The sequence below is a fragment of the Taurulus bubalis genome, assembly GCF_910589615.1.
Source record: "Taurulus bubalis genome assembly, chromosome: 7".
NCBI classification, from domain to species: Eukaryota; Metazoa; Chordata; class Actinopteri; order Perciformes; family Cottidae; genus Taurulus; species Taurulus bubalis.
Genome location: NC_136595.1, coordinates 21,815,046 through 21,837,260, shown reverse-complemented (window position 1 = coordinate 21,837,260; position 22,215 = coordinate 21,815,046). Strand labels below are relative to the sequence as shown.

The following is a 22,215-nucleotide window of genomic DNA, read 5'->3' as shown; positions in this document are numbered from 1 at the left end:
AGTCACAGTTCAGGCAATTCAATTCAAAATACTGTAGTTAATGTGGATTTCCGCTAAATGTGGGATCAGTGCCCAGTGTGCCACATTGCACTGAGACGGATAATAGATCACCTCCTTGCCACTCAGTGACGGGAGCTTTCTGGTCACTAAATGTGCTAAACTGACACTTTGTGGCACTTCGGTAATCTCAGAGGTTTTCTGCAACTTCCCCAATTGACCCCAAAGTATTGGTTCTTATTGAGGAGGTCAAATGTGGGTATTGTGAGCTGCAAGGGAGGGCACCAGCAACACAGGGTCAACAAATTACACTGGACACGGACAACAAAGAATGCCAACCCTGATCACACGCCTAATGAACGGCTAACAAAATAAAATAGGTCTAATTCAGGACTTTTTTTTATTTATTTTTATTGAAAATCAAGCAATATAACAAGCAAACTTTACTTTCTGTCTTTAAAAATTAAAATGGGAAGATTTTCATGCAAAAATGTGAAATTGAAATCACAGTTACGCTGAAGCTCTAATCCTACTGTAATATTTTGGTACCGGTATCATACAATAACTACCAGGATTCATATTGTAACAGTCATAGGCTGCAGTATTTAAAAATTATTTGCTGGGAAAAATATCAAGTCTCAAAATCAAATGCTGGATTCTCTCTGTCTCCCCATGCAGGTGCATCAGACATGTTTGCGTTTCCTGCAAAGATCAGAAGTAAGGATCAGGGATACGCTCTGAGTGCTACAGCATGATGTGTGTGTATGCATGAAATTGCACAGCAGCAGCACTACTCTTCTCACCTTTCTTCTTCAATCGCATTATAATCAACAAAGCCAGTCCTATCAGGACAAGTGACACGGCAACGGATGCTCCTACACCTACAGACAGCAGCATGCTAGTCCCCACTGGCATGCCTTCCAAAGAACACATAAATATCACAGTCAATACAAGGTTTTCACAACTTTTTAAAATGATATCTTCACTGCATGTTTCTTGATCCACAGATTATTCATCACAATTCTACCACGTTGGTCCCGTCTGCAATATCTAAACAAGTATTAGATGGATTACCTTGAAAGTTTGCACAGACATTCATGGTTACCAGAGGATGGATTTTATTGATCTTGGTGACTCTAACGCCACCAGCAGGTCAAAGTTTTCATCATCTACCTGATGACTTCGGTGACCCCCTGGACTTCTCCTCTAGCGCCACACATTCATGTCAAATGTCCAATGCTTGGGTTTATAATCAAACTCATGCTAAACTAAAGACATTCCCATCAGCCTCAGCTGTATTTTTAATTTGATATCATTTTTGATTTAAAAACATAGCTTAATATCAGCATGTTACTGTTGTCATGTGTTCATGTGATCATGCAGACACATTTAATTTAATTATCCTAAATAAATGTCACCATTTGATGCACTGTACCAGATTATAGCTTCAGCTAATTTGCATCTGTAGTCCCTTGACAGGTCATAACAAACATAACACAATAGCAAACAGTACAGGATGAAAGACACACTACAACATTATATGTGGTGAGAAGAACACACAAGACACACAATACAAAGCTACAGAGCAGCACACTCAAAGTAAGACATCAATGTACCTGCGCAGTTAGGCCGGCTGTCGTTCCAAAACCCAGAGGAGGAGCACAACAGCAGCTCTGTGCCGTTCAGGGAGAATCCCTCTTCACAGGAGAAACGACACTGGGAGCTGAAGCTGAAGTTCCCCAGAGGATGGGAGCAGTTCATAGACAGGGATAAAGACAAGGCCCGAATGGCTTCACACTGTACAGCTGAGATGTGGAAAGGACGGAAATTATAGTGACTGACATTGGATCAGCCGTGCATGAAACAGGAAGTTTAAGGTATTGTGAGAACTCACGTGGGCATGTGGGTAGATCTTGACTCCAGTAACCTGAGTTGTTGCACGTCATAGTTGGTGTTCCTCTCCGCCGGAAACCCTCATTACATTCAAAGTCACAGTGGGAGTCATAGCTGAAAGGGGCGTATGGATGACTGCAATCCATCCTCCCATGTTGGGGAGCCTTGGCCAGTAGGGGGCATGGCTGAGCTGTAGATACCGAACAAATATGACAGCTTCAGATCAAATAATCCTCATCTTCTGGGTATTTCCTTCAAGATCTAATTATGCATTCAGGACGAGACAAGTTAATGACACAGCTGGTGCGGTGTGATATAAAGAATGTATGGACAGATGTAAACCCACATTCCAAATCACAAGTGTACAGTAATGTGCACACAGCAGGAGGGAATATATGCCAAGTGCATCCCCAATATTACATAATGATTTATTACCCAGACAGTGGGGTATTTCTCCGCTCCACATGCCCAAGGAGGTGCACTTTGTGTCAGCTGTGCCTTTCAGGACAAAGCCTTCCTCACAGGTTGATGTGCACCGAGAACCAAAGCTGAACTCTCCATGAGGACCAGAGCAGACTAAGGAGCCATGAGAGGGAGAGCTCACAGCAGGACAACTTTTAGCTGCATGGGGAACAAGGAGAAGGAGAACCACATAGTTTTAAACGCTTCACATGTTAAAGACGTACAGTCAAGCCATCTAAATTAAAATTAAATGAGGAGCTCGTCTGTTGTTTGTGAAAAACAGATAATTTTTTGCTGTCTTTTTGTTGTTATTTTTTTACCCAAGCAATGAGGGATGTGTGCGCTCCATGTGCCCAGAGAGGTGCACTCTGTGCCGGCCGTCCCATTGAGGAGAAAACCCTCCTCACAAGCCGACGTGCACCGTGAACCAAAGCTGAACTCTCCATGAGGATCAGAGCAGACTAAGGAGCCGTGAGATGAAGAGCTCAGGGTCGGACATCTTTTAGCTGCAGGGGAACAGAGAGAGAGAACAAGCTTTACTTGGTACAGAATTACAGTCAAAACATCGAACCCATTCAATTCAAAGCTCTTCTATGATCAATACATAGTTTTAAACTTTACCCAAGCAATGTGGGATGTTGGCGCTCCACTCGCCCAGAGAGGTGCACTCTGTTTCAGCTGTCCCATTCAGGAGAAAACCCTCCATACATGTTGACGTGCACCGAGAACCAAAACTGAACTCTTCATGGGGATCAGAGCAGACTAAGGAGCCATGAGCGGGAGTGGGAGAGCTCACAGCGGGACATCTTTTAGCTGCAAGGGAACAAGGAGAAGGAGAACCAAATATATTGAAGAACTTTGCATGGTAAAGACGTTCCTCTGTTTGTGAAAAACAGATCATTATAGAGGTTGATGCTGTCTTTCTGTTGTTATTTTTTTACCTAAGCAACGAGGGATGTCTGCGCTCCATGTGCCCAGAGAGGTGCACTCTGTGTCGGCCGTCCCATTGGGGAGAAAACCCTCCTCACAAGCTGACGTGCACCGTGAACCAAAGCTGAACTCTCCATTTGGATCAGAGCAGACTAAGGAGCCATGAGAGGGAGAGCTGACAGCGGGACATTTCCTAGCTGGAGAGGGAACAGAGAGAAGGGGAGGCAAAAACAAACAATATACATTTTCTGGTGTAAAGTGATGCCAGAATTAAAGATCATGAGACTGACGTTCTATTTAATTGTTTAATGTGTTTTACCCAGGCAATGTGGTAAGTCTGCGCTCCACATGCCCAGGGAGGTGCACTCAGTGCTGGATGTCCCATTCGGTAGAAAGCCCTCGTCACAGGCTGTCGTGCACACGGAGCCATAGCTGAAGGAACCATTCGGGTCAGAACAGGTAGGGGAGCCATGAGGAGGATCTATTGGGTTACATCTCTTAGCTGGAAGAAATCCAGAGACAGGGGAGAGAGGGGAGAGACTATTACACACACACACAGAAAGTAAAAAAAAAAAAAAATGAATACACAGATTACAAAAAGGAGCAATGATAAGAGACTTAATCATCTGTGGTCATACCCTGGCAAACAGGAAGTGCGTGACTCCAGTTGCCCTGTGAAGAACATTTCGTCACGTTTGTGCCAATCAGATCAAATCCTTGTTCACATTGCAAAGCGCATATTGAGCCATAGCTGTACTCTCCTAAAGGGTCCTGGCATTGCATGGAGGCATGGGGTGGAGCCTTTAAACTGCTGCACTGCATCACTGGAAAAGAAGAAGAAACACCATCACTCATCAGAGCAGGAAGCTTGTGTTGCTTTCAGGGAGCCCTGACATTATTCCTGTGACCCACCTGCGCATGTAGGTGAAGGGTTGCTCCATTGTCCCGAGGCCAGACACGCGAATGTGTCCTCTCTGGTCAGGTAGTGGCCTTCCTGGCAGGTGAAGTTACACCGCGAGCCAAAGGAGAAAGGCTCCAGGGCGTCCACACATGTCACGTTGCCCGTGGCAGGGAAGAAAATGGGGGAGCACTTTTTAACTGTGGTGGGATAGAGATATAAATCACACTTAGTCCACTCAATTGGAGTCAATGTTCCTATGAAATACGTCCGTTGCCATAAGCATGAGGTGGGGGATTTGAATAACCATGCTGACATAATTTACAGCCAAGGGAAACTGTATCTGGCTACTCACATTACATCACAATGTTTGTTTCAGAATGCAGACAAATGAGTGTGAAGTAAAGTGACGACAGGTGTGACCTGAACATAATCTGCTGTGCAGTCTGGACAGGAAGTGACTTCACATTGAGGCCATGTAAAGAATCAGAAAAAAAACTGTTCATTTATTAACCGGGGTCAAGTTGAACAAAAAAGGAAGTTACATGAAAAGTGTCAGTTGGAGAGAAATTCACCAAAAATATGATTAAAAGTAATACATTGCTGAGTCTAGAAGTCAACATTTCCCTCAGGGGACAATAAAGTATATTGTATCCTATCGCATCATAAAACATGATTGGGTTTAATTTGACATTCAAAGATAATGACACTTTACTTGTACATGCGTGGACACTGGCCGTCCACTGGCCGATGCGGTCACAACGTATCCGGTTGGGCCCGCTGTGCTCGTAGCCCTCATCACACCTGACCTCACAGGTGGAGTTGTAGCTGTAAGGGCCGATGGGGTGGCTGCAGTTCATACTACCTGCACTGATGCTGGTGTGGTTCAGAACTGGACACCGTTCGACTAAGATAGGCAGAGAGAAACATATTCCTTGCAACTTGACCAGGTGAAATAACAAATGTGTTGGCATTGTTGAGCTGCAGTTGACATACCTTGGCACAGAGGGACAGGGTGGCTCCACCGTCCGCTGGCTTGGCATTGCAGTTGTGGCACGCCGACCAACTGAAAGCCAAGTTCACAGTGGAAACGGCAGGAAGAGTTGAAACGATTAGTCCCATGGGGATGGAAACAGTAGTGAGAACTTCGTTCTGGATCCAGCAAGGGTGTGCATGCGATTGCTGAAGAACAAAAAAAGGAAACATAAATATATGTATTATTGCAGAAAGAGGTCATGGTTGGCTTGAGGGGAGACACCCCAGGTGAATAGGGCACATTTATACTAGTACATTCTTACTATATCACCATGAAACTTCCCCAGTTGATATCTTACATTAGGACAATTATTGTTTGTATTACAAGTTTTTTGAATATGCAAATGAGGCTTTATCTTAGCAAATGTGTGCCAATCTGCATACATTTCTAGAATATAAATCTGAACATTGGACGGAGCTTTGTAAAAATGTTGTCATAGTTTTAGGAATAAAAAGTGAAATAAATCAGACTATGAATAATACGTGAACAAAATCCTCTGTAAAAAAAATACAGAATATGAATGGGAATGAAACTGGGATGTTTGGTGAATGTATATGTGCTACTTCAGTGGAGATTTCCAGAAACAAAACTCACTTTGAGGAAACTGCCTTTAAATATATGTATTGTAAACCTTCATACATTTAGCAAGACATTACAGGATAATATAGTAAACATTGTTTAATAGATATCACCATAAAACTTCTCCAGTTGATTACTTTAATTACAACAATTATTTTTTTAATTATTATGATGCATTATCTAACGCTAACTTTTGGTGAATTTTGGAGAAATCTACAGACGCAAATAGACAAAGTGTAGTAAGATGAACCCCTTAATTTGTATTTTGGATGTTTTCATTCCACTAATATGAAAGAAGAAACATTCTGGAAGAAAAATTGTCCAAAATCTCAAAATTGACCAAAGCATGATAAAACAATACATTATGAAAAAAGGTTTGCTCACCGTCTTCGCACCGTGACCCCAGGAAACCAGGATGGCACCGGCAGGTATAGTTTCCTATGGTCTCCACACAGTCTGCATTGGCACTGCAAGAGTCCTTTGTACATGAGGCTAGAATACACACACACAGAGGGTGATCTCATGTACTATAATAAGTCTACAGGAGTCAGTAAATGTGTCCATCAAGTGTAATACGGGGTGTTTTACCAGAGTAGCAGATGGTTCCCTTCTTCTTTTGACAGCTCTCATTGTTCCACTTGGCCGTGTCTTTCCCCCTCTTAATGTAAATCTCCACACAGTCCTGAGCTGCTATGTTATCTGGCTCCTCTGACGCCCAATTCTGAGCATCTTTGGGCACCTTCTCATTGGTTTCTTTCCAGACCCACTCTTCGCCCTTTTTGCCGACACCTATCCAGTAATACCCTCGGTTAAACGGCAGCATATTGTTCAGGAAGTCGTTCTCCGCCTGGTTCCGGATGGGCACCATGTCTGTGAAGCGCTGGAGGCACCACTTGCGGGCCTCAAGCCATCCACGGTTTGGAGAGGTGCTGTAGTTGTAGGTCCATGCCTGTGCTCCTCCTCCGCTGCTCAGGTCTAATATTAGGTGTACACACGATAAGACAAAATTGATCCGCTAGAAAAAGAGGAGCCTGAAAGAGTTTGATTCCTTTAAGATTATGCAGACCTACCTTGGACTAATACAATGCATGTAACTATCAGCAACATGTGACGCAGGCTTTGTCTAGTATCAACTGGTTCTTGAACCATCTGAAATTTAAAGAGATTTATTTTTTTCATAATCGCATAAAAGTGGGAAACTTAAGTCACTCAATCTTGTAGTTGCATGTACTCACTTTGCTGGCAATCAATGGCAAAGTGATATTAATTGTCCTGCAGGGAATTAGTCAATGACCAATTTTGTAATATCCCGTTTTACTGTAACTTCCTTTTTGGAAGGACACCACCCATAAGTCAAACACACATCCACCACACACATACAGACACTCACACATGTTGTAAGATATATTTTATTTTATTGGACAAAGATACAACAGGAATTCCCCTCTAATGTTGTTAAAAACATTTACATCATGCATGATCTGATAATGAATAACATACACATGCTTTACATCCATGCAGTATATCTAAATAAAGCTTTATTTGACAATTTATTAGACAAAACGCTTAGCTAACATACAGCCTGTGCAGCCGGTGGCTGTTTAGGTTTATTTAATATCCATGTACTAAAATGAATAAGAGTAACTGCATTTGGGTCATTATAGATATATTTGGATAAAACATAAGCGAGTTGTCCGTCAGCCCTCCGTGGATGCACTTGTTGCTTCTTCAGCCTGCCTGTAAGAGACGAGCAGATCGACATTAAAGGAACAATTACGGAATAATTTACTGAGCTGGGTCGCAAGACAAATTTCAGCACCAGCTGACGAATAAAGTTCATATCATATCATAACTAAATCACAGTTTACGTTAAATATTTTAACATTTTTTTGGGGAACAGAAGCAGTAAACTGTAACATTTGAGTGTCTCAACTTTTCAAATATTGAACGTGTGTAAATGGGTGGAGCGGCTTTGGACAAGTACATTTCAACACTGACCTTACTTGGGCAACTTTCTTTCCTGTGAGAAATGAACAGACAAACAGATCACTATTGAGGCCTGTTGCAACAACATTCATCTGCATTTCTCTGGAGTGTGATTGAGAGACACTAACGTTTTCTGTGCCTCATCCAGCAAAAGCAGATGCAGAAGAAGGATGAGAAGGCTGCACACCCAACCACAGCCAACAGAGCCTGTTCATAGTCTGAGAAGATGAGAAAGCACCTTTTTATCCTGAATCATAGGAAACCTGACAATGTGATTTTGATTTTTTTTTTCAACTACTACTGCTTCTACCGCCCAGAATAATAATAATAACTCAACACAAGCAGAGAAACAGCAAAAGCAGTACAATGGTGGAAATGACTTCAAACAATTACTTGCACAATGAGGTCTCGGGCCGCTCCAGACCCCGGTGACCCCACAGGTAACATCCTGCGACCCTATCATCAGGAAGCCTGGGTAGCATTTAAATCGACAGGTTGAGTTGAATGTCAGCTTTTCCCCCGAGCAGTTAAGGTGTCCATCATCAGGCTGAGACAGAAGGGGGCATTCCACCGCTGGGGGCACAAACAGGTTAAAGTTTACTGGGGATGCAGTTTTGTAGCCTTCTACTGTCAAAACAATACACAGCACATACATGCTGATGCAAGTATTTTGATCAGTACTTTTAGTGTGAGCCTCAGGAAACAGAGGATACAGATGCTCGGCTTATGATGACATATTTTGTGCGAAAAGACATTTCACTTTCTGAAGAAGCACAGTCTGGGTCAGTGAACTATATAGTAGGTATTTTAAGAAAGCAGATAGTGAAGTCCATAACATCCGAATGTGAATTATTACTGCGATAAGACATATACAACAACTAAACATGTTGACAGAGGTAGTTTTCAGGTTGATAATTGTCATCACTTCTTAGCGTACATCAGCACATTGGATTTTGAATTATTGGAGAAAATAAGCTCTGCGGCAAACAAACATTTATGATACCCACACGTTTTGTTCAGCAAGATGATCTTCACAAATGAACATCAACTTGTATGATTTTTTTAAGCACAAATGCAATATACTGTATATATATATATATATATATATATATATATATATATTGTACATATAATAATGCATGAATGAACTACACCACGGTGGAATGACTTCACCACCATGAAGCTTAATGTGGACTCGTGTTCGACGTAATGTCTGAAGCTTGTGTCAACCAAACCTTATTTCAGGCATCTTAAAACCCTTAAAAAAAACAATGACTTTGAAATGAACCGGAGAAAAAGGCAACTCATTTCCCTTTTTTGGGACTCAATCCTGCAACGCTCTATTACGGTTGCATGTTATGTGCAGTTAGCTGGCACTGCTGAAAAAAGAAGAATTCATTGTCTTAAATTCACCTCTTTTATGCAGTTTACAGCATATGGACATTTACAACTACAGCGACTAAACACTTTCAGTGTAAAAATCGGCATGTAAGATATATTTTAAGATTAACTTTAAAAAAAAAGTGAACCTTTTCTTTAATTACACATCCAGAGAGCTAACTCCTCACCTGTTTGGCACCTGTTTCCCTTGAAGCCAGGTTCACAGAGGCAGGTTACGTTATCTATGATCTCCTGGCATCTTCCTCTGTCACATGATGTTGCCGTGCATTGGGCTGTTAAGGAAAAAAGTGCAACACTAAAACAACCACTTTTGAAACTGTAACAACCAACAAAATCAATCAGCTTTACATACCTTCATAACAAACAGCGAATTTTCGAGCGGCGCACTTCTCATCATTCCACTTCCCTCTGTTTTCTCCTGTTTTCACGTAGATTTCCACGCAAAACTCTTTGCTGTGGTTGTTGGGCTCGTTTGCTGCCCATGACTGTTCACCAATCCACGTGCTGTTATTCCCAATCCAGGTCCAAGTCTCATTCTTCTGTTTTTTAGTGATTCCAATCCAATAATATGGAGTCTTGTTTCTGGTTGGCAGAAAGGAGACCAGATAGTCGTTCTCTATCTGGCTTTGGATGACCACCATGTCTGTGTAATTGCTCTGGCACCACTGTCGGGCCTGGGTCCAGTTCATAGGTGTTCTTGAGTAATGATATGTCCAGCCCATGCTAGTCTCGGCCAAGATACCTAATGTGCATTTTGAAAAAAATGAAGTTAAGAACAACTCCAGAGTGATAATTCATCATTCAATTTTGCCTTAATGCTCAAACTAATACTCACCAAGGAGGACGATTAACATCCACTTCATTTTCATTTGGTGACCTACAAACACCAAAGAAACAATGATCAGAAAATAAATATTGATGAATTCCATCATAAAAATAGAACGGAATAAGCATACTTACCCAGCTAGTATTAGAATATAAACAATTTTTTTCTCTCTAAATTATAGAAATACGCTTGCTACTTAAGTTAAAATGCTTTCCTAATCGAATCGAATATAAAACCTCATCCCAAAGACTTTCAGTAAGTGAATGTTAGTTTCGTGCAAGCAGGGATCAATGTCGGGCTTTTATATTGCTCTTAGGTTATTCAGCCCAACATTATCATATAATGCCTGGATGTTTACTTTACAGAGTGAATGCATGTGATGAATGAATGACTGACATAATGACCTCTTTTACCTGGAAAGACCTTTTGGGAAATACCCCTTGTTTCCGGTTAACGTGGGGCAGATTCTTTTCAATAAAAGAGAACACATTAAAATTAAAGTAAAGCACAGTGAGGGTCACCATTGAATGTTGTAACCAACACATGTAAATAATTAAGATAATTTGAAAATGGGATAATTTAACCAGTTTTCTGCAATGAATGGCATAATCTTAGTTTTGTTTAGGCAATACATTCTTTTATTATCTTTACTTAGAGAATACATTTACTTTTTGAAATGATCTTCTCTTTTTATGTATTGACTAAAATCTGTTTCATGCTGTACATACTGGCACCATGGAATAAAGCTTTTCCCTTGTAAGTAGAATAAGCTTTGCTATAGCTGACCGTTTTTACTGATACTGCATTACTGCATCGACATGTTGTGAATTGAAGTTCATAACAGCAACAAATTACAGAGTGCCCATGCTGTCTTCAGCCTTCAATTGAAGACATCGGATCTATTTCTGGTTCTGCTGAAGCGCTGACATAAAAGAATCTGGTGAAACAAACAATGTAAAACAGATTACCTCAGCAATATGGCTCTTCCTGCAGCCTCTTACTGTTATTCATCTCTGTCCTGACCATTACGGAGGGGACAGAAACAGACAAGAGGTCTGTTTTGTATTTGGAAAAAGGTTCTTCCTGGACTTTTGATAAAACACATGAGGTCCTGCAACGTCAGGATAAATGTTCCTACTCTAAGTGTGGGAATATGTAGGTGTCGTGTGTGGAGTTGATGGCTGAACCGTTCTACAGTACCGGTGTATCAGCGGAGTGACACGACTGGTAATATTTCTATTTTCTAAACTGACAGTACAAATATACGTCATGATACTGGAAGATGCAGAGACCATACGCAAATTCAAGTTTTCACATTTTATTATGAAAACAAATCAGCAAGAATACAGAAATGTGAATGAGTATTTCAAATGAAATAACCATCGGTTACATAAATAGTACATAAATACAACACAATTTCACAGTTCTGCACGACATGGCATTCGTGGCGTTATATAATAGTTGCAATAACATGAATAGAGCCACCTTTCCAACATACTCGTAAAGCTTTAGAACAATGTGTTCAATATATAACTCCCCTTGGGAGGAAATACAGTACATGTCTGGACAAAATCACTGAGCAAATCATGAAATTCAACAAAACATAATACATCAATCAAATGCATTAGTCTAGAAAAACATAAGATAGCACTCACACGTTGAGTTTTCCTGTTAACAAGTTTCACACTAATGTAATGTATTCATATTGTTCACGTGACTATGACTGGTGACTTATATACAGTTATTAATAGAGATGAATTCAGTTGTTCTTAGTTATCTCTGAAGAATATGACGGTGCTCTATATGAGGCTGTCAATGCTGTTTTTGTAGACTTGTGGAGGGGCCTCTATGTCAGAGTTGCTGTAAGAAAAGACAAAAGAAAAAGATGAGCACTGTGATGGTTCTTTAAAAAAGAAAGACAGTATTATTTAAGCGAATTGAATGCTTCTCTAACCTGCTAAGCTCAAACTTGTTTGCCCTCTGTTTCAGTCGTTTCAGGATCCACACAGCCAGAGACAGACCAGACAGCAGAGCGCCCCCTGTTGCCACACCAGAAGCAATGGCAGTGACCGGAGACGGGGGAGCTGTCAAAACATGATCAAATGTTAGTTTTTTTACCTTTTTTTACTATCTATAAACATGTATTTTATTCAGGTTTTGTGTTCAAAAAAATATTTTAACATGTGTTCCTTTTCGGCTTTACCTTGGCAGGTGGGTTTCTGTCCAGTAGTCCAATTGCCGTGACGACCACAGGTCAGCAGGTCATGTCCATCTAATAAGTGATCTTGATCGCATGTGAAGGAGCACTGTGAGTTGAACACTGGCTCACTGTTGGAGCAGTTGATGTGACCGTTTATAGGAGCCTGCAGCAACGGGCATCTCACTGCTGTGGGAGAAGAGGGCAAGGATTTAGATGCTAACCATCACATGTTGATGAAGGGGATCTCCTTTTAGTGACACGACCCCTAACCCATGCATGCAAATAACATCGGTATTACTAATAATGAAGGTAAAGTGGCGGCATGTGTTTACCTGTGCAGTTTGGTGGTGCGGAGGTCCACTGGCCTGGATTTGCACACTCCGTGCTGAGAGCACCCTGCACCTCGTGGCCTTCATCACAGCTGAAAATGCAAACCGTACCAAGTGGATAGGGGGTCACAGTAGACGCAGGTGAAGACAGAGAAGGGCTGCAACTGATTTGGGCACTTGTTGGGATCTCAGGAGCAGGACATCCTATTGCTAAAGAATAAAGAAAATAAAGATGATGAGATGTCATGACGTAGCACAGAATCAGAGTAAGACTGTGAATGCAGTGAGCAAATAGAGTTGTAAGCACAGATTGATGTGAACATATGCTACTATACCTTTGCAGGTAGGTATGGCTTTACTCCACTGTCCGTCTTCAGAACACTGAGTGCTACGCGCTCCCTGCAGTTCAAAGCCTGCTTCACAGCCGAAGCTGCAGGTGGAGTTTGGCCGCAGTTTCGTCAAAGGTCGGCTGCACTGGGTGATGAGGTGAGCTCCAACTTCTGGATTCTGGCAAGTGATGGCTAGCAAATAAAAACAATTGTAAGTTTTCCACAAAGGCACAAAACAAGAGAGCTCTTCTTAATTGTATAGTGGGTGGCTGGATTCAACTTGAAGCGCACCCTCACCTTCACAGCGAGGCTTCCTGTCACTCCACACAGCTGCTGACGTGCATGTCACCTTGCTCGGCCCCACCAGGTGATGGCCGGGGGCACAGCTGAAGCTGCAGGTGTTTCCGTAGCTGAACATCACTTCTGCATCGTCCCCACAGCTGACAGAGCCATTGTCCAGCTGCTGGAGAGAGGGACACTGGATAGCTGCAAAATAGAAAAGGGGAGCAGAACAGGTCAGCAGTATTCTTAATTTTTTTTTTTTTAAACACGATGATCAGTGACTTAACATTCCTATTGTGATAACTTTCTGTTTTCATCTCTTTTGTTAACGGGTCAGTTTTGACCCATGTCTTCATCAGTTGTAAAATACACTAAAAACAATTATCTATCATCCAATTTGTTTCTCATCTCTTGGTTGCATTGTTAGGCTTCCTTATCCATGAAAATATTGTTGTTTTAATATTTTTGGTGTGGGCCTCTGGGCCTTTTCTTTGTCAGTATACCCCTCGATTTTAATTTAAAAAATGGTGAAATGAACCTCAAGAGAATCATTATTAATGAGGGGTATTATAATACATCTCTTGAATGCATGTGTTTTATTTATTTTTTCTTTTTAATATTATTAACTAAAGTAACATCTATGGTGTTACGGGTCAATTTCGACCCATGTATATTTACTACAAGAAAAAGGCTAAAAAGGCTTTTTTCCAGCAATAGAACTTTAATAGAAACACTAAATGAAAAGCAGAACAAGTCATAACGCAAAATATAGATTTGCAAGGTCAAACAAACAAGCAAATCTTGTTTTTATAACTGGGTCAAAACCGACCCTAACAACACAAAGGTCATAATTTCAAACAGAGCATTTACATTTTTTTTAAATAATACTATTGTTATTGTTAGGATAACCTCTATTTGTTATTGTTAGGAACCTCGATTTGTTGAAATAGAGGTTCCTAACAAAGTCAAAAAGCCTTAATGCAATAAACACATTTATGTGGTTCTTTTATGCATTTAAAAACTTAAAACGGGTCGGTGCCGACCCTAACACAAGAGGAAGGTTATAGATATAAAATAGCGTTGATATAACGGATGCAATAAAATCCTACGAGATAAAAATTGGCGGTGTACCGAGACAAAGTGGCTGGGAAGCGTTCCAAATCCCTGAGGCTCCACACTGCAGAGTGTTAGACGGGGAACCAGCGAGGACGTATCCTTCATCACAGGTAAACACACAGGTGGACTGGTAGCTGGAGCGGCCCAGAGGATCGGAGCACTTCATGGATCCTCCTACTGGACTTGACAGCACCTGACACTGGACCACTGGGGACGACAGAACCATCAAAAACACATTACAGCGGGCTCCATCATTGTAATATTACAATTCTGTTGCTCTGAATATGATGACTTCTAATCACTATTACTATACTTTAATTTTTTTTAGCTTTGCAATACACCTCAACTCACATTCACATGCAGGAGGCTGCTCGGACCACTGTTGGGAGGCAGTGCACTTCAGGGGTCTAGCCATACTCAGCTGGTATCCTTCCTCGCATGAATACTGGCACAAGGAGTCGTAAGAGAAGTTTCCATACTTATGAATACAATCTACACTTCCTTTATTCGGAACGGTCACCTCCTCTATGTTACACTGGACAACTGTCAACAAAGGAAACAAGACACAATTAGATATCAGGTCCTGGCTGTAAGTGGCTTAAAGTAATGCAAACTTTAAAACAAAGACATCATGATTGTATTTTCTTACCTTGCTCACACTTCTCTCCGTAAAAGCCGTCAAAGCAAGCGCACTTGTGGCTGTTGATGGTTTCTACACAGTCTCCATAGTGGCACGAGTCGTTCTTACAGGCCGCTGGAGAAAGAAGCAGTACATTCATAAGACTTGCATAACACCATCAAAAAGTAATTATAAACAAACAGCTTAAATTAGCAGCTCCTGAATCCCGGATTTTTGCTCACCTGTGTAGCAAAGAGCGGTCTTCAACTTTCTGCACGCCTCATCGTTCCATTTTCCTTCCTGCATATCCCTTTTGACGTACATCTCCACACAATCCTCGTTCACCCTCTTATTTTTCCCTCTGCCATTGTTTGGCTCGCCCCTTGCCCAGTTGGTTGCTTCTGCTGTCAGAGTCTTGTTGGTTCCTACCCAGGTCCAGACATTGTTGACTTTGCGTATGCCAATCCAGTAGTATTTGGTTTGTTTGGGCAGCCAGCTGTTGAGATGCCCGATCTCCTCCTGGTTCTGGATGGCCACCATGTCTGTGTAGTGCGTCTGGCACCAGGCTCGGGATTGCACCCAAGTCATGGTGGTGTTAGAGTAGTAGTAGGACCAGGACTCGACACTAGTCCATGTACACAGCACTGAGGATGGAGGACAGAGTTACAATTTAGATGTTAGAGTAATAATGATACAACATTTTAAAAAAGTTACAAAGAAGTTGAAAGATTCTGTTCACGTTAGAGTTGCATACTTGAGCAAAGAAAGATTAAGCTGATCCATGAGCTCTTAGGTCTGCGGGTCTGAAGTAATCCAAAGCAGAACTCCTGTAAGAATAAGTAAAAAAGATCAATGAAGACAATTTGAAACCATAAATGTATCACTGGCCACAAACAGCAATAAAAGGAATTAGCACTAAAGAAAACTGTATTCAAATGGATTGGTACACTTACCATTTTAAGTGGTATGTGTGAAATTTTAAAGAAGACTCTTAGTATTTCTGTAGTCTCTTCACGTCTGAGGATGAGGTGATTCTGACTTTTATGTGCGGAGGTGCCTGCTTTTATGCTCTTCATCGGCCTGGTCCACTTTTCCTGGAAGCGCTAATCAAAAGTGGGCTATTCAGTGGAAATTCCCACCTCCCACCACTACTGCCCCGTCCCACCAGGGTCCTTGGAAACTTCCTCTCTCTCGTATTCACTCTTACACAAAGACAATGCTTTGTTTTCATATTTGTACTTTTATTATTAGTATATCAATGGAAAGTATTTCCTCAAGTACTGCATTTAAGTACAAAGTTGTACTTGAGTATTTCCATTTTATGGTACCTTAATTCTACCCCACTGGAATTCAAAGGGACAAATTATACTTTTTACACTACATACGTTACATATGACTTCTACAGTTACTTGTTATTTTTAAGATTTGCTTTTCATCCAAAGCATATGCTAAACTTGTGTTTAAACAAAATGTGATGTAATATTTTAAATTAAACTACTCAGTTAGATAGAGCTCCAGCTCAACCAGCTCCATCATTACATTTCTGTTCACAATATTGTATCACTAATAATACTTCAACAATGTATATTTTACAACAATCGTGCACATTTTGTATACTTTTTGATATGTATTCAAGAGTACTTTAAATAGCTTTATTAGTGCTTTACTTACTTTAAATAAAGGATCTAAATGCATACCTAAAATTGTGCTGTATTGATAATATACTAACGTGCCAAGAAACTTGGCAAATTAGCGCACATGTAACAAAGACAAAATAAATAGCATGAAGAAAGCGATAAGTTTCCTGGCGGAAGCACAATAGCACTCAGCACACAGACTGAAGTGAGGGGTGGCTGAGAGGGAAATTCTTTTGGAAGCTGTGAAATCCTGTGAGCTGATAAGACAGAGTGTCTGAGAGAGATTTAGAGTATCAAGGATACGACCTCGCTATTTCTTATTTAAGTTTATACCTTATACATATTGGCCACCGAAAGAAAGTAAAGAAAGGTGCAAGCTTCCTGCATGTTGATTCATTCCTATGCTTATTACTAGCAGCACAAAATGTCCCAGACAACGATCCATAGACTTTTTCACAATTTCAAAGGATGTGCTCATCAAAAAAGGAAAGGGAAAAAACTAAACTAAACAATGAAATGGCAGTAAACACTTTACTACTTTTTTTTTTTAATGAGTGTTTAGAGACGGGAAGCGTGTGGTGCAGAAGCAGAGGCGTCTGCTGACTGCCTGTGTTTCCAGAAGTGACAGTTCATATCCTTCCTCTGACCCGAGGCCCTGGATAGTAGCCACTGTTGCTTGACACCTCTTAACCTCCACCCTTTCCCCTGAAAAATAATATAAACTACCGAATTGACTCAGTTTCCGCTTTGATTAGAGCATCTTAAACAGATGCTCAAATACATCATGGTGAGCTAATTAGGGGTCTTGCTACACATTTATTCTTTGAAATAATCATGCATTACAGAAGTGGGCGAGGGCAAATCGCTTTATGTGAGTATGACCACATTGCTATTACTGTTATAGACTACTTGAATGATAAAAAAAAGTACTGCCAGTAAATGTGCTAGTCACCATGAATCACAGAATTAAAAACATCTATTTATCGCCACTCTCATATTTGGCGTGATAAAACCAGAAAAGAGAGGTTGTGTGTAAAGGCCGCATGATGGATTACTGGTGTCAGAGACCATCTTGGCAGCCAGAGGTTCAAGTACCTGTGGCCGAAACATCCATCCTGCTGTCGGCTGAAGTGATCGTGAACCAAAATCGACATCCCTACGAGCTTTGACTCTGACCTCTGACCTTCCTGACAGACACTAGTGGAAAATCTCCTCTGGCTACAGGAAATAAGAAATCAAACAGAAAGATAAAAGAAAAGGGGAAAAAGTAGGCGTGCCAACATAAGACATATTGTGGATATTTTCCCTTTGCTATAAACGGGGTTGCATAACAATCTACAGTATATTGACGACATGATTTCTGGGTTTCGAGGGCTGTAAAACAGTTCCATCTTGTTGCCACATGGGGTCGCTCGCGGACATTGCCCTTAACGGTATTGGCGACAGGTTGCAAATTGATCTGTCCCTTTAAGACAGGAAATAGACGTCCCAAATAAAGGCACGCGCGAGGAGAGACCGCACCGTGTTGTCTGTCGTCGGTAAACCTCATAGTAACTAAAGCCACAGTCACTATGGCAGACGCTCTGGCGAAACTCCCCGTTGTTGAGATAGATCCAGAGGGAACCTTTAAGTACATTCTGCTTCGAGTGAAAGTGAAAGATGGCGATGTGCACAAAGACATAGTCCGGGGCACAAAAAGTGCAGAGTACCACAGTAAGTTGATAACTGTAGTTTTGCTGCAGAGGAGCGTCAAGTGGGTCAGGTTGTGCTCGAGACAACATGCGAACCAAGTCTGCTGTATGCTGCTGCAGATTAAAATGGGCTGCGACCTGAACCATGTTCCTTTTGGGTTGACGTGCAGTGTGCATGCTGCACCTTACGTGTTGCATATATTGGAGGCAGCAGCTTTGAAAGATCAAGTGTTACTTATTTGACTGTCCTATTTTGTAACTTAACCAGTTTGCATGTTTTGATTAATGGATTTATTTGAATTATTTACAGATCACATATTTGAGAAGGTCAATCCAGCTATGGAGGCCTTGGGGATGGAGTGTACATGCCTCGGAGGAGGGAAGATAGAGCACAACAGCCAAGAGAAAAAACTGAGGGTGTTTGGAGAATCAACTGTAAGTTACTTTGATTGGAAATGCGTTAAAAGCTGACATAAATACTATTAATACACTCAATAAATACTCAGTAAAGTTTAATTCTGATCATTTAAATGTTTTCATTCATTTTCAGGCGTTTGGTAAAGCAGACCATTCTGTGTCTGCAGAGAAGTTGAAGAGTGCCTTCAGCGACTATGAGATCACCTGGTCTGATGACAAAAAATGAACCTACATCTCATTTGAAATATCTGCTTTCATGCATTAGTTCCAAAACAACCGTTATTTGCAACCATTAATCTAATTGAAGTACGTCTGTTTGCTTCTGATTCTGTGAAGGCACAAAAACAGTTCATTTTTATTCACCAACAATATGAAGGATTTTGTATAAACTCTGCAAACATCATTTTTCTTATGAATAGAATGATTTATCTTTACTTTTGCTTGGTGTCTGATTGAATTCATCAGAATTGAAGGCCGTGTGCCAAGCGTAAAGTCCACAGGAAGGGGTGAGCCAGTTGTAATCACAAGCACATCCTGTGGCTCTGAGGGAAAGTTTGTTATTTAAAAAAAGGCAGAAACAGATAAGAGGGGCTTTCACTTGAATCATGGTTATACACTTTCATGTGCTTTACAGTAATATAAGATCGAACGATCTGAGACAAGAATAACAAAAACATGTTTACAAAAAGATACATTGGCTGAGCTGAATCATATCAATTTAAAAACAAAAAAGGCCAGTTCCTATTTTCTCTGACCTCCCAGCTCACATTGAGCAGCTTAAATCCCTCCAGTTATATTTATTCAACTTTTTTGAGATGCATTAGTCACAACGAAAAAAAGATCTAGTGTTTTCCGTATACCAATTCTAGGCAGGTTTTTAGTAAATTGTGTGATGCACACTATACAAATTACAAAATAAAGTATATTCAAAGCAAACATGCATACTAGATTGATACATGTTTTAGTGTGTCGTTCATGCACGCCCACAATGCAATGCACCAAGAAAATGGAGGTGCTATATTCACAGTTGGCAATAATTCAAATTAATCGTGAGTGGTGGTGGGGAAAACGGCTGGAAAAACCTCAAAATATAAGTATGTAGTATTAGAAAATATATATTTTGTATTTATATTTATTACTTTTTTCCTAAATCACAGTTTGATTGCCAACCAATGTTACACATTGTACAATTTCCTGTTTGTATTAATTTGTTAAGTAGGTTGATATTTGTAGAGCAACTGCTAAAAGAGTATGTTATAACACTATGTAGTATGGATTTGTCACACAGCTTAAGAGTATACAGCCACAACAAGTAGAATGATTACCATGTTCACCATTTGAGTTACCATTAAACACAAAGTACAGCTGAGGCCAATGTGATGACATTAGTTGTACAGGTATTTTAATCATAAACTAATGTATAAACAAATTGACCGGATGATGGCGCTAGAAAAAAGGTTACATTTTGCTGAATCAAATTTCATATCCATCCAACTGTTGTTGAGGCATTTAAGTGAAAACCACAAAAGAACTTTGTGGTGTTGCTCGAGTAAAATAATGGGTCATTTTTCATTTGGGAGGTGGTTGTAGAGATATTTTACAGGATACTTGAAACATTGAGGAAAGGTCAGGGGGTCACCAAAGGATAATCCTCTGCGGATCATGAATGTCAAACAAAATATAGCATCAAATAGTTGCTAAAGTATTTCAGTCTGTGGTGGACTGATTGAACCATTTGTGAAATGCAAATGTAACGCCAAAAAAGGAGAAAGAAATCACATTGGCTATTCCGAAAATATTTAATATTTTAGTATCTGTGAGGTTTTCTAAGGATGAACAGTACAAAGCCAAAGTTATCATATGTGTTGACAGCATGTGATGATACCTGGGCTGTTCAGGTGGCTTTAAATAGGAGACAGATTTGCTGTTGTTTCAAATATATGACATGTATTAGCCAAACAATGTTACTTTTATTCCCAGGAACATCGACTATCCACATTACAAGGGTCTACATCCTTTTCCTGTGGGGTTTTCCCACATAACTGGGTCTTTTAAGGTACATGCTATATTCGAGCAGCTAGGCACATTCTTGCCATTACTTTCTTTTTTTGCTTGTGACTCACCAGGTATCTGGTGAGCTATAAAGAAAACACTAAGAGGAAGACTGGCGCGTAACTCTGCTGACTATATCATTAGCCTCTGCCGACACAAGAGAGCTCCATTCACCTTTACCCTCATCAGCAGACTTAACCCAGACACCAACGCTGACTGCATTGTGACTGAGACTTCAAAAAAAGGGGGGGAAAAGGCATCTTCCTTCCGTTCTCCATTTCAAAGCCGGAGCAAGTTTCCTATTAAATAACCTTTTCATTATCTACAGGGAGGTCAGCACTGCAGGGAGAAGTTTTATTCTGTGTTAGACTCCACCCTCTTCTTGTAAACTGTTGGGATTAATGAGATTTCATATAAAACATTAGACTTGTCTATGACCCAACAGTCTGTTTAGTCATGGAATAGTTCAAAGGGTAAATTATGTAATCTAGTTGGAGGCCGTCATCTTAACCTTTACAATCTCACAGAATATAACCCACAGAATAACTTTTTATTCAATTTGTCCCAAGTTATCTTGTTTATGTAGTATGTTGAGTATTGCTTTTGAAGTACTTATATAATGTATACACTGTATACAATGGAAAATGGAAATGCTGAGACACTCACTGTAGATGCTGCATTTTGACCTCTTTAGGGACAAGTGAATATCATTTTCATTGGAGAGCAATAAAAACACGTTTTCTATTATCTTACAATAGCAAAATTACCGTACTCTACAGGAATGTTACTAATACTGTTGTTAATAATACTAAACATACGTTTAGTACGTAGTACGTACGTTGGGACTAAAGTAAGTCATGAACTTGTGAATCAGGTTGATCAAGTGGAGGAAAAAATACCATGTATTCTGATAATTTATTCCAAGTGTAAGTAGACGATACACAGCAAGCAGTATTGCAAATAACTGTATTTGAAAGAGATAAGAATCAATGTGTGGTCCTGTTTCCGAAACAAGAAATGAGTCCCTTCCTGCAGCAGCAGCCACTAACACCTCTGTCGGGAAACAAAGGTGCAGCAAAAGCTTGATGGTTTACTTCAATGCTCTAGATCTAGACACTGATTTTATGGAGTCAATAAGGTCCAAGAGAAATTCCAGACTCCTAAAGGATGAATATCATACTTCCCTTAACTGATTTAAATGCAATCAAAAAATTCATAAACATCTACGTCATTCATTTTCAGCCCAACCTGCATGTGTTTGTTAATTAGAAATATACAAATACACTTGCCACTTTACTTTACACTTGTCACCTTCACATACCACTTACATCCAACCTTAAAGTACTGTGCACTTTATTTTAACTTTCATTTTATATTCTACTGTAGATTTAATTGTAAATACTCATGCGCCCCGTTATTGCACTCTGTTTACTGTTAAATGTTTATTGTCAAAATGTTAAATGTATGCACCTTCTGCCAGGACAAATTCCTTATATGTGAAAGCATATACATGGCAATAAATGGTTCTGATTCTG

The 22,215-nt window shown here is 40.4% G+C and overlaps 2 protein-coding genes across 2 annotated transcripts; one reads left to right on the top strand and one right to left on the bottom strand.

The window, feature by feature from the left end:
• Window positions 1–514: 514 nt before the first annotated feature.
• On the bottom strand, window positions 515–15,733 carry selp (selectin P). The gene is made up of 24 exons (XM_079220791.1): window positions 15,638–15,733; window positions 15,126–15,527; window positions 14,914–15,018; window positions 14,616–14,807; window positions 14,280–14,471; window positions 13,164–13,352; window positions 12,902–13,058; window positions 12,541–12,629; window positions 12,212–12,394; window positions 6,384–6,770; window positions 6,180–6,287; window positions 5,177–5,362; window positions 4,896–5,087; window positions 4,195–4,380; window positions 3,921–4,106; window positions 3,602–3,784; window positions 3,294–3,479; window positions 2,974–3,165; window positions 2,673–2,858; window positions 2,326–2,511; window positions 1,892–2,080; window positions 1,614–1,802; window positions 801–914; window positions 515–699 (listed from the first exon to the last, which is right to left on the bottom strand). Coding segments are annotated over exons 1-24 (4,251 nt in total). The 5' UTR covers window positions 15,639–15,733; the 3' UTR covers window positions 515–628.
• A 2,299-nt stretch (window positions 15,734–18,032) lies between these two features.
• LOC306739014 (14 kDa phosphohistidine phosphatase) lies at window positions 18,033–19,062 on the top strand. The gene is made up of 3 exons (XM_079220954.1): window positions 18,033–18,233; window positions 18,522–18,646; window positions 18,762–19,062. The coding sequence occupies exons 1-3, from the start codon at window positions 18,092–18,094 to the stop codon at window positions 18,852–18,854; spliced, it is 360 nt and encodes a 119-aa protein (XP_079077080.1). The 5' UTR covers window positions 18,033–18,091; the 3' UTR covers window positions 18,855–19,062.
• The last annotated feature ends 3,153 nt before the right edge of the window (window positions 19,063–22,215 follow it).